General features: G+C 39.6%; 1 protein-coding gene across 1 annotated transcript in view; it reads left to right on the plus strand.

Annotated features, from left to right (window-relative positions):
* Positions 1-9,126, plus strand: part of UQCC1 (ubiquinol-cytochrome c reductase complex assembly factor 1) — a 50,336-nt gene extending 41,210 nt beyond the window's left edge. The window contains exons 8-10 of the mRNA XM_074920441.1: positions 3,599-3,676; positions 5,102-5,215; positions 7,920-9,126. Of these exons, the coding sequence (XP_074776542.1) occupies positions 3,599-3,676; positions 5,102-5,215; positions 7,920-8,054 (327 nt within the window). The 3' untranslated portion in view covers positions 8,055-9,126. The remainder of the gene's footprint in view (positions 1-3,598; positions 3,677-5,101; positions 5,216-7,919) is intronic.
* Positions 9,127-12,024: the final 2,898 nt, after the last annotated feature.

Here is a 12,024-nt window from a genome sequence, read left to right on the forward strand (position 1 = left end):
CAGAGCTTAGTATAGAGGGAACCCAGTGAAATGTAACAGTCTGTGATAATGCAGAGGGTCAAGTTCTATGATCTAATCATTTCTTCTGGCTGAAATCTCTTCATAAAAAAAGCCAGTTCAACCATAACTTATGGCCTAAAGAGAGGAATTGCTGCATGAAATTCAATGACTAGCACTTGTACAAGGTGCAGTTAGAAGTGTCCCTTCTGGCTTTATAGTCTATGGATGGATTAATGTGTTAAAGTAGCTTAAGGGTACAGCACATGCTGGCAAAAGCCATAATGGAAAGAAACTTCTGTTGAAGTGCTTTAAAATAGTGGAGCTCATGGACATCACAGCTATGTCTACACTAGCATTTAGCGTGATCTGACAGGAACACGTCTGTGGAGTGGAACAATTGACGATCCAGCCAGCATCCCTGTTCCACGGGGATGATCTTTGCCTTGTGCTGGTTCTAGGCCGATCCTGTGGGATCTTAGCAGGTAGAGTGCATTAGAGCACATTTTTGAGGTTGTGCATGTTGAGACTTCTCCGCAGTGTAAACCAAAGTTTGGTAAGTGGGGATCAGGAGGAGATCCATTAGAAAAGAATGCTCTCAATCCAACAAAAGACATTAATGTGGATTAATCCTATAGCAGCTTTCACTTTAAAAACTGCCCATACATAAGATTTTCATACATGTCTAGCACATACAATGAAATAGTGTGCTCTTACTTTCCTAGAAATGTTAGAATACAAAACCTTAACTGACACTTGATATTGTAAATTGTTGGATGTAGCAGTAAGCCTCACAGTTGGCTGTTGAATGATGCATATTGAACTCGTTGAGGCTGAGGATGAGGTTTCTTATGGCAATATAATAATGAAAATGCAGTAGTCACAGGCTGTAGTTGTCTTGCAGGCAGAATGTGGGATCATGGGGTGTTTCAATGAGAAGCTGTGACACGTAGCAGGAAGGTATGTTAGCTGTAAGTTTCTTGGTTTTTTAAGGTCTTGTAGACGTGGGAGATGTACCAAAGATTATTCCTTGTTTTGAACTAAGATAGTTCTGTGTGTCATTTTAGGCGGTGGTATATAAATTTATTCTGGTGACAGCTCTGCAATGGGTTGTTCCAAAGAAGGCAAAGGGGCTAAGTCCCTAGAAGAGCTCCAGATGTTACTAATTTTATTCTTGTTATTAGCAATTACTCACTTGGAATTGTCTAACAGTTTTTCTTCTTAATAACAAACTGTGGAAGAGTCAGCAGAATCATGACCAACTGATCATGAAACCTGCCAGTGGTAAGAACATGTACAAGCATAAAAAGAGGAAGCGTTTCCAGCAAACGCTGTTTTGGATTTACTCATTTTTCTTGTCTTATAAAGAAGGATTTTCTTCCTGCAACATTTGTACTTAACTAATGCCAGTTGTATTCTTCAGAAACTGCAATATTGCTTTAAATGTAATTTTACTGCCTGAGATACTGCTCCATCCCCGAAGTCATATTTTACATTTTAAACTGTTTGTCTTTTAAGATGTATTTATTGCCATGTTTGTTTAACTTGGTTATCTCCCTCATCAATCTATTTCTTGCTAACTTAAAGCTGCTGCTCTTTGTTTTTAGTATAGAAAGCTGCGTCCCTAGGGATGTATAGTCCAGGACTTGTCTCTGTAATGGGACTATTTGTTTTCTTTGCCCCTTGCAGTTGCCTGCTGTAACATTTGTAGTATGTGTTAAGTAATCCTTAAGGTAACATTTTTATTATGTCATAAAAAGTGCGTGGCAAATATATAATAACTCATGGAATTTGTTTGTTTAAAATGGAAGGATAATTTATTGAGTGTGTTACATGAGACCTGCTCCCCCTTATTAGAGCTGTAGAAGTGCAGCTTATTTAGAAGTATGTTCTATTGAGAAAAACCACGATCTCTGACATGCATAGAAAGTTTGAGCATGGTTGGGTAGAAATGACATCATAGTTTATGTACTCAATAAAAATTTAATTAAGTCATTACAGAAGTTGCAGTCATCATTTAACCCTCTGATTTCTTATGTTTAGTTCTTTTTTTAAACATTCAGTAATAACCAGTCTCCAAATCTTGATAGCCTATAAAATATCTGCATGAATTTTAATAGTTTATATTAATGGAAAAATATGAGTAACTGACATAAAAGGAATTTTCCTTGTGTTTGCACTATATGCATTTCTATAAAAATCAACAGATGAAAAAAGATAGTGGTTTAATGGAAGGATATTTGAACTCAAGATTTGCTAGTGTAGCAAAAACTAATTCATATTTTGTTAGAAAAGCTGTTGGCATAATTACCAAGGTGAATACTCTTAAGGATACTAAGAAAGTATTTAGGACATGGGGTTCACACTGTTATAAGTGTGATAAGCTGTACATCAAAGAGCAGTAGTTATTCTGTAGCAGAACTGATGTCCTACCCTGTATTCCTGTTTGCAGTTTCTTTTTTTGTAAAACCTGTCTCCAGGATACAGTCTCCTAGCTAAGTGTTCTGTGAGTATGTGGGTACGAAGACAATTATCCTTGTCATACGTGAGATCTGTAGAAAAGAAATGCTTGGTATCTCTTAGATCTCTCATGAGAGTCAATCCAAAGAAAATGCTTTATCAATTGAAGTATAGCTTAGCCCTCAGGAGAGGAACTGGTTATTGAATTATTTTGTTTGATAGAAGTAAAAAGTACAGGCGAAAGGAATAGACCGTTTGTATGAGGGAGATGCATGCAGGGTATTTCAGCCATCGCTCTGGACCTAGCAGTTGATCTCTTTTGGTTCTGTCTTAAGCTGACATGGGGTCAGTTCTGCAAGCCAGTGGATAGCTTGGGCCAGACCAGCAAATACTTAAGTAACTGTTACATTTAGTTAACAGTCAGTGTGGAACTTGGACTGAGTCACACTTAACAGCATAGGAGGGAGGTAGCTGGATCATCACAAACTCTGAAAGAAATTTAGTCGTAGTCAAAAACTAGTAAGTCTGAGCTTCTAGTGAGATGCTGTAGAAACAGAATTCATGTGATTCCTGAAGGAGAAAGTCAATGTTGACAAATAAGTAAGGAGTAGTGGTAGGGAGGATGCCTCTATCTTCAGCATTGCAGTGCTTTTACTGTAATAGCACACCCAGCTCCACAGTCCATGCTTTAGAAAAAAAAAAAGTTGAAAACTTCCGAGTGTCTAAAAGACCTGTGTGAATGAATCATGGTCTGGAAAACCTGCTTAATAATTAAAATACAGAGGAGTCTTCGTTATTTTAGCCTATGCTGCCACTGAAAGGACAGCCTTGCCTTCACGCTTTCCCCAGCTGCATTTTTTCTCTGCTTATATGCCTTATGTCTGCGCTGTTGGCTGAGGATTTTTCTGCCATTCATATATTCTGAGTAATGCTGGCTTTCATTTGTGTACAGAATTAACAGAGCTGTATTGCATGTTGTTCTAAAATCTTTGATTGCATTAACATCATCTCTTACAGCCAACTCCTAAGCTGTGTGGGCCAAGGCACTGTTTCTTCTTTGCCTACTCAGTGAAACTGATAATATTTTCTCATCACCTCCTCTTCAGAGCCTGTACAGATGGTTTTCTGGTTTATTTTGCAGATTAATTCTGTTGTTCTAAAGGAAGATTTAAGAACTATGGTAGAAAATTTCTATGCAGCTCTATTTGGATATGATGAGGTAAGAAGGATGTTTTCAGAGGATGTGCAAGAACAAGTAGACAATCTAATTCATGAACACAGAATACTCCAGATGGGTAAAACATTTGCTGTACATATCTTTGGAGAAATGTTACATTATGGAAGCAGACTTATTAGTTATTGCAATCATGTTATGAATTAAAGTGCTTTTAAGAAGAAAGCAAGCACACAGAATATTGATTTAAACCATGAGACATGGGAAGAGGGATGTTCTTTGTACTACTTCACCATCACTACTTCACCATCAATAAATCATTTTGTCCCTCTGAATCCCATTGTGCTCAGCTATACTTTGAAAGCAAAGAGAGTATTTACAGGGAGTCTACTGAGAGGGTATTTATAGGAAGTGTCTAATAATATGGGGAGGCAAAGGCACCACTGTGCACATGTGCCTGCAGGACTTTCAAGAAGAAAATACAGTTGCATCATCTCTTTTAGTAGGTTTTTTTTTTCTCTAGTGGTTGTTGCTCTTTCACATGGTTGATAGTATGTTTTGCACAGTGATTTTCATTATTAATATCTTGTACATGTAGACTTCATAGAGTTGTGGACAATGTTACACATGCAAGTTTGTAATCTAGTTTGAAGTACAGCCAGGATATGTCTGCCTGTGTCCGTCTTTTTTCTTTTCTCTTTTTGTTGATGCTCATTTTGGAAACAAAATGTCTAGTTAAATTAAAGACAAATGTTGACCTTTTTATTTTTAACTGAATATTTAAAAATCTCTCTTGCCTTTGGCAAATGTATCAGCAGAAGACAAGAGTTATGAGACTATGGTCATAACACAACATAATCTGAAAAGACAATAAAAGTGGAAGAGAATTTAGACAAAAAGCACTCGTGGATATGATTCCTGTATAAGCCAAATTTAATATTAGATTTAACTGGAAATATCTAGATAGTTCTTGATGAGGAGGAGTTCTCTCTCATTTAGAATGAAAAATAGAAAAGCAAAGCAAAATAGCAAAGTCCTGACTATGTTTCTGCAACGTTGTATTCAACATCCTTTAATTTTTTCTTTTCCAAGTGTCATGGGCTTCACACAGTACTGTGAGGTGGTGCTGTCTTCTCTGTAAGGCCAAAATTTTTATGGTAAATATTTCATAACGTAGAAGTGTAATTATCGACCCCTATATTAGGAATATCCTGACCCGTTTTGGTTTTTTTTTTTTCAAATTAACTTACCACAGTATTTGTTACAGGCTGCTCTGTAAATTAATTTAAGACCAGAGTCGTTTTTCCATTTTGGGAAAGAGTGGCGTTGATGCCTTTTCAGATGTACAGTCCATACCAGCTGTCGGCTTTGAGACAGCTAATACTGTCAGTTGCCAAGTAGAGTAACATGTTGTCTTGTGTTCAGACCCTCTTCATGTGCAGTTTTTAATCCCTTCTGTACTTCTTCTAGGGAATCTTGTCTGATGATCATGTTCTGGCAGCAGCTCTTTGGAGAAACCTTTTTAACAAGAACTGTGAGGACCCTCGGCATTTGGAGTTACTTGTAGAGTATGTACGCAAACAGGTACACTACAGCTCAGTGTGTGAATTCTCTTTGTTCCCTTGTTTAGAATATTAAATATTTATTTTTATTGCTTGTATACTATGTAGCTCAGTTTTCCTCATATTCAGTGATTATTTTTTAGGGGGGTAAAAGGCAAAAATATAAAAACTATCTGATATTTAATGCAGTTTGAAAAATGGCTGCAGAGAAATTCACAGAATATTGAAAGCAATCCTGTTCATCTTTTTCTGGACCTATGCTATGGAGGGGCTTCACAAAATGTGTCAGAAATGGGCTGCAACTTGTTGTAGAATTACAATTGATGTCGGGGAGTTGGGATCCTCTTTATAATGAAATAGTACGCAGAGCTTGAAAGTCTCCTGATGATTTTTGTGGGAAAGAAGTAAAAGGTTTTGTTTTCCAGAATTATTCCTGTCAGTTGTTACCTGGAGGAAACAATACTAAGTAGTGTTTGTCCTGTCAACCCTTAGGAGGTTTGTGAACCAGATTTCTAGGAAGTGTCGGTAGGATATAGTCCAGGAAGGTACCAAAGACAGAAGAAGGGTGAGAGAGGTTCTGGAGGAAGAGTATAGGCTGTTGGACAGGGAGTTGAAGACCGGAACCTCCTCAAGAGCATTTTATGTAATGTTTCCAATACTGTATTCAGGAGCAGATAGAGATTGGGAGATATGATATTTCAGTGTGTGTCTGAGAAGATGGTATGGGAAGTAAAGGGCTGAACTTTGTAAGGGACTGAGGACACTTTTGGAATGCTAGAGGGCTTATCAGGAGGGACAGACTTAATTTAATGTGTAAGGTTGCTGATTCTTACCATGAGTGAGGCTGTAGGAAAGTTTAAAACTGAAGATTGACAGGGAGCGAACACGTATAAAAAGTATGTAATTTGGGACAAATTCCCTGCCAAGGGGGGAATTTGTTGCACTTCTGTATATTCAGGCAAAGGATGGGACAGAATCTATCAGCAGCTGAATAGGAAACAGTGATCACACAGATAAATGTGGCACATTGGGGAAGAATCATCACAGCTTCTGTGAAGACAGGTCATTCCTGTAGACAACTCTGCAGTGGTGCATTTGCAAAAAAACAGTCCCAGCTTTATATAGACATTGATGAGTTCTAAACTGTCTGTTACCATACAAGAATGAGTCCTTGAGATTATAACTGGATTATCAAAATGTCACCTCAGCACTTTGTGGTGTTTAAAAAAAGTAAAACAAATGCTGAGAACTACAAAGGAAGGAACAGAGAATAAAACATCATTGTCATGCCACTTTTTAAATTCATGGTACCCTTGTGATCTTGAATAATGTGTATGGTTTGGGTTCCGACCCTCAAGCAAGATAAAAACTGAACTGAAGAAGCCTCAGAGAAGAGTGGTAAGGGTGACATGAAACAGCTTCTTTATTAGCAATGCGTAGGATCCCCTGCCTGAAAAACAGCTGAGAAAAGAATATGAGACAACTCTGGGAATTCTTGAAGGCATATGAAAGGTGAGCAAGAAAAGGCTGTGGGGACATAATGTTGCTGCAGGTTGTTTGGGATACTACAACTGCACGTGGGTTTCAAAGCCACTGGCAAGGTTTATGGAAGAGAAGTCTGTCCAGAGCTGTGAAATCCACAACAACCACTTCGGGTTCAAAATCCCTGAACTAACAGATTTTGAGAAGGAGGGAAAATAAACAAGGAAGACAACATTGTATGCACACATTGTACGCAACTCCTCCCAGGGAATCTGCTGATGGTGTCTGTCAGAAACAGGATATTGTGCTTAGGTGGCTCTTTGGTCTAACCCTCTGTGGTCATTGGTGTATTCCTTCTCCTGTTGAGAAATTCCTTGTCCAATTATCATTTGTTTCCAGTAAGCATTGTGTACAGGTCTTTCCCACAATTTCTTGCTGATCCTGTCTTTTAACAATGAATGCCAGAGAAGAATATAGAAATAGGGCAAGCATGTGTACTATTTCCCTGGTCAAGACTCCTAGCAGTGTGCATTCACAGACGCCCTGAGTCAAAAATGGTGGTTTTGTCTTTTACTGACCCTTGATGGACTTTTTTTTTCTTCCCCCACCCCAACCTCCCCCCGCCATTACAGTGTCCTGTAGCAGCAACTTAACCCTCTGTTGTGTGACGAGAGGGTTTTTTTATTTTGCTTACATTGCACCTTAAATTTCATTTGATCCCAAGTGTTTCTTACATTGTAAAAATGAGCATTCATTCCATACTCACCCCCTCCAGCTCATGTGCTTTTATATTATAAATCTTAGGTGTTTCCTGTTGGTCAGGCTTTTTTTCTGTAGTGAAAAGCCTTGGTCTACATGAAACCACTTTTTTGAGAGCACTCCACGTAGATGATGATACTAGCAGTGTGTCATCTGAATTAACTGCTGGGAAGATAAATTGACTCATGTTAGCTTTGTGTGGCTCTTTGTCCTGTTGCCACATGTTCCGAGGAGGCATTAGCTAAGGTGTCAGTAGAAGACCTTACGCAGTTACCTCCAGTGGATCTGCAGATACTTATCTCCTGGCCTTTCCATGCCACTTAAGCAGTCCTAAATTATCTTTTTAGGTCTACCTCACACAAATGGCAAAGTATGCTAAAATCTCCCCGTTCTGCTTGCTTTCTGGACAGCAACATGGTTGCGTAGCTCCTGAGGAACTTGAAGGGGTGATGGGGCACCTTGCACTAACACCTTTGTCCTTGCAGGTGCAGCATCTGGATGCGCTGAGCGGGGAGGACCTACTGCTGACGGGTGAGGTGAGCTGGCGGCCGCTCGTGGAGAGCAACGCCCGCAGCATCCTCAAGCCCCTTTCCCCTGTTTACAATGACGAAGGACTCTGAGAGTGCCAGCGCCTGACATTTCTATCAATTTGTCAGATCAGCTTGGGAAGCAAGCCTGAAATTGAACTGGGGTGAGGCTGTGAGGTCAGGAAGGAAACTGCTGTTGAAAAGAAAATATTTAATTAGGTATGCTATCTGTGGTGCCTCAGTAGCAAACTGGACAGCCATACTCTTCTGAATGTTTACCCACAAATAAATGTTAGTTGGTTTGAGAACCTCTGTTCTTTTTATGGCACTGAGTGATCCCTGCTGACAAATTGAAAGACCTGCCTTCTGTCTTTAGAAAAGCAGATATTTTACCATGACTTAGAGTTATCTCAAGAAGACATTTCTGTCCTTTGCCTTGTTTGGAGAGCTGCTACATAGAGACACAATGGTGTTCCTCGCTCACTGAATGGTTGTGAATGCAAATCTGAGCTTTGCATATTAGATGTTAATGTATTTTAAAAGCCTGATACCAAGATGGAATGGTCCATTTTTGCTTTAGTGGACTTAAGAATTGCTTTAACAGATTCTGAAGGGTTTTCTGTGAAAATCCATTTTAGGAGCTCTCTGCTCTGTTGCACAAGGATAGGAGGATGAAAAAAATAATGTGCAGTCCCCAGTAATCCTCTATGACTCTAATGAGAATAAACTCAAAAATGTGTCTGACTGTCACTAAAAGCTGCCTCAGAGTACTTGGTATTTCAGTCTGCCTTGCTGATATTTCCATATTCTTTTTAGAGTTGTGGTCTAAGAATTTATTTATGAAAAGAACATCTCTGTTTCTATCCATGGCTCTTAGTGGGACAGGACTATGCACCCCCCAAAGCAGTGGTCCAGGGCTTTTTAACAAGACCTATCAACCCCAGTGAAAACTTTATATGGCTGTGAAGGCAAATTACGCCAACATAGTAATTACAGGAGCAAGAGCTCCACTGATTAAATAAGCAGAGGCTGAGGTGTACTGTGTAGGTGGATGGTTCATCAGGCTATTTCCAGGTCAGTGACAAAAACAGTTTTCATTTTTCTCCTGTCTAAAATCCTAGTCAATAATAAATGTCAGTCTGGGTAAAACTGATGTGTATGTGTTTTCTGTGCCATGTGCGCTTTTGATAAGAACAAGCCCTATAATATCAGGATTTATTCCTAATAAAACTATTAAGAGTCAAAGGTGATAACCCTTAATTTGTTAAATTGATCCTTAATCTGGTGAAAGTGTGACTGCCTGGCTGTGACTATTCTTCCTTCTGAAGTTGCTTTTTTCACGTTGTGTGTTTTGAGGAATATTTGACATCCCTTCTCTGTGTAAAGAGCAGTGGGGTGCAGAATATAGGCTCCCAAACACTGGCTTGCTTTTTTTTTTTTTGTTTAATCTTCTCTTAGGGAGCCTTCTGTGTATAAAAAAGGCATTTTGTTATTTTTTTTCCAAGGCGAACTTCCTCAGTTTAACTTGTTATAAAATGAGTCATGTAAAGAAACCCTCTATGTGTGAGGTGTATCCCTTCTCTGTGAAAACATTACAGACCAAACAACTTGCTTGCAGTTTATTTAAGATGCTTTTGTTGAAAGCTGAGCTAAGCAGAGAAACCTCTTATGTGTGAAGTATTATACAGTGTGTGTGAGATAATAACACCTTGTAATTCATTACAGCTGGGTTGTATTTACATAAAAGAAGGCTGAGCTGTGTAGGAATTTGCTGATTAATTTATTTTTAATGAGAGTGAAGTATACCAAGTACCAAAATAAACTTTACTTTGTGTATCTTACTGCTCCTGAAATAGGTGGAAAAATTAATGGTAGATATTTTGGCTCAAAGCTACATACATTAATTCATATACAAAACAGTCATTTAAACTTTAACCCCTTTCCTGCTATGTAATTTAAACCTGGACTCATGTTATCCATGCCATGGGAACACAGGATTCAGAGTACACCACCATCCGACCTGGTGCTGTTTACAGGTCAGAGATCGTGTAGTGTCTGTGGTGCTGATGCTGTGAAGCCAGCAAGCTAGTAGAATCCATGGGACCACTAGTCCAGAGATGACAATGCCTTTTGTACTCTGAATATGGGACAGCCATGTGTTCAAAATTGAACCCTTTCCTATGTTTATGGGCAGGAGGCTCCAGAAATCATGCTGGTGCCAGATTGTGGTCATTGGCATCTGCTTTAGCACTTTTTATTAATATGAGAATAAAGACCTATAATCATGGCTCTCTGCTTGTTCCATAAAATGCCTTCAACCACCCCGCTGTTACCGAGCTGAGCCAGCAGTCAGGGTGTGTTTTGGACAGAAGTTTGTGAGGCCTGTTAAGAGAATAAGGCAGAAACTGTCTATGAATTGAAAGGGTAATCTGTTAGAGAGGAAAAATACACTGGAGGCTACACAGGACAAGAGAAGACATTGCTTCCCAGCCATTAGTTACTTGGAGACAGGATATGGATGTAGAATATGGCCCCTCTTACTCTTGAGAGGTGCAAGCCAATAGGCCAGAAATATGCCATAGCCAGTATCTTACATAAAGACGTCTTTACATCCAGTATTTGGAGTCCCTAAGAGTGCATTTCCAGTAGCAAAATCTGCACCTTGCAGGCATTGCAGCAGCAATGATTAGCAGTTAAAAGTGATTCCTATGTACAGCACTGCTTCAAGTGCAGCAGAGTGCAGGGTTTTTAACCAAACATTGTAAAGCCCGTCTTTTCCTGTCTTTGAAGTTTTGCAGAGGGAATGATTGAAGGTATTTTGCTTATGGACAGTTCTTCGTTTATGCTGCTGGGTTTTTTGACAGTGGTCTCAGAGCTTGGGCTTGGGGATACTTACTATATCTTAAGTGAATATATGTATGCACATTTCTTCTGGAAGAAGCTGTGTTGAGCACTTTATCATCCAACCTGATCTCCTATCTCATCTATGGAATTTGGACATTGCTTATTATTCCAAAGGACTTGTTCCCCCAACTTTCCCAGATGTCTTCAGATCAAGAGACATGGGCCTGTAGGAAGCACTCATCATTTCAGCTAGATTTTGCCTTTCTTCTTTATGTAAGCAGAAAAGAAGGACCAACGCTCAATGTCTTGCTTCTCTGCTGTTTTGCACCAGTGGGAAAGTAGGTGCATGTTTAGCCCACAGGCTCAAACTTGGGAAGTCTCTTGCTTCAGACTGGTACTCTGAGACATGTTGGAGTGGGGGAGGAGTCATCTGATACCCTTCGATGCTTACTCTGTATTTTAAGTGATTAAATGTTTCTCTGTGTCATGTCAGCTTCTGTATTCACACTGCCTTTTGGTATTTATATCTTACAGTTTTCTCCTGCTTCTTTAAAACAGCTAAAGCACTAAGAGCACAGGCATCCTTGGTGATCTCCACATTTCCTGTACTGTCCAGGCACCTAAGCCCTGTTAAAGTGCAGTTACCACTTCCCAGATTTCTGACTCCTATCCTCGCCTTCCACAAAGTGAAGTTTTTAGTCATGCTTCTGCCACACCAAGCCTTTGGGTCAGAACTGCTGTTCCTGATATAGCAGTTGGACTTAACTACTGACCTGTCTCACTTACCCTGCCTTTGGCTTGGCAGGTAAGCAGAAGCTGGAGACTGAGTAAGAGCAAATTTTTCCACCAGAGCTTTAAATTAGATGAATGTAGAGTAGATAAACAATAGCAAGGCCATGGAAGGGTAAGCACCAGCTGGGAGGTGATGGTGACATGTTCTGTGGGCATGGTCCCTGTGATGTATGCTGCTGCATGACACCATTTTGAGGAGCAGTGAGAGCTGTACCATACCCTATGACCCACTTTCATATTTTTCCACACTTTCCTACTTCCAGAACCCTGCCAAAGGAGGTCTTCCTTCAGAAATTCAAATCAACATAGACTTGGTGCAGTCTACTTGTAGCATTTCTGCGGGACCAGTTTAATCCTGAGTGTGCAGCAAATGTTGTCTACCTCCCAGAGATGTGCTGAAGTGCTGCTTGAGAAGTGTTTTGGAGAA

This window comes from Athene noctua, chromosome 16 (assembly GCF_965140245.1).
Source record: "Athene noctua chromosome 16, bAthNoc1.hap1.1, whole genome shotgun sequence".
In the NCBI taxonomy this organism is placed as follows: Eukaryota; Metazoa; Chordata; class Aves; order Strigiformes; family Strigidae; genus Athene; species Athene noctua.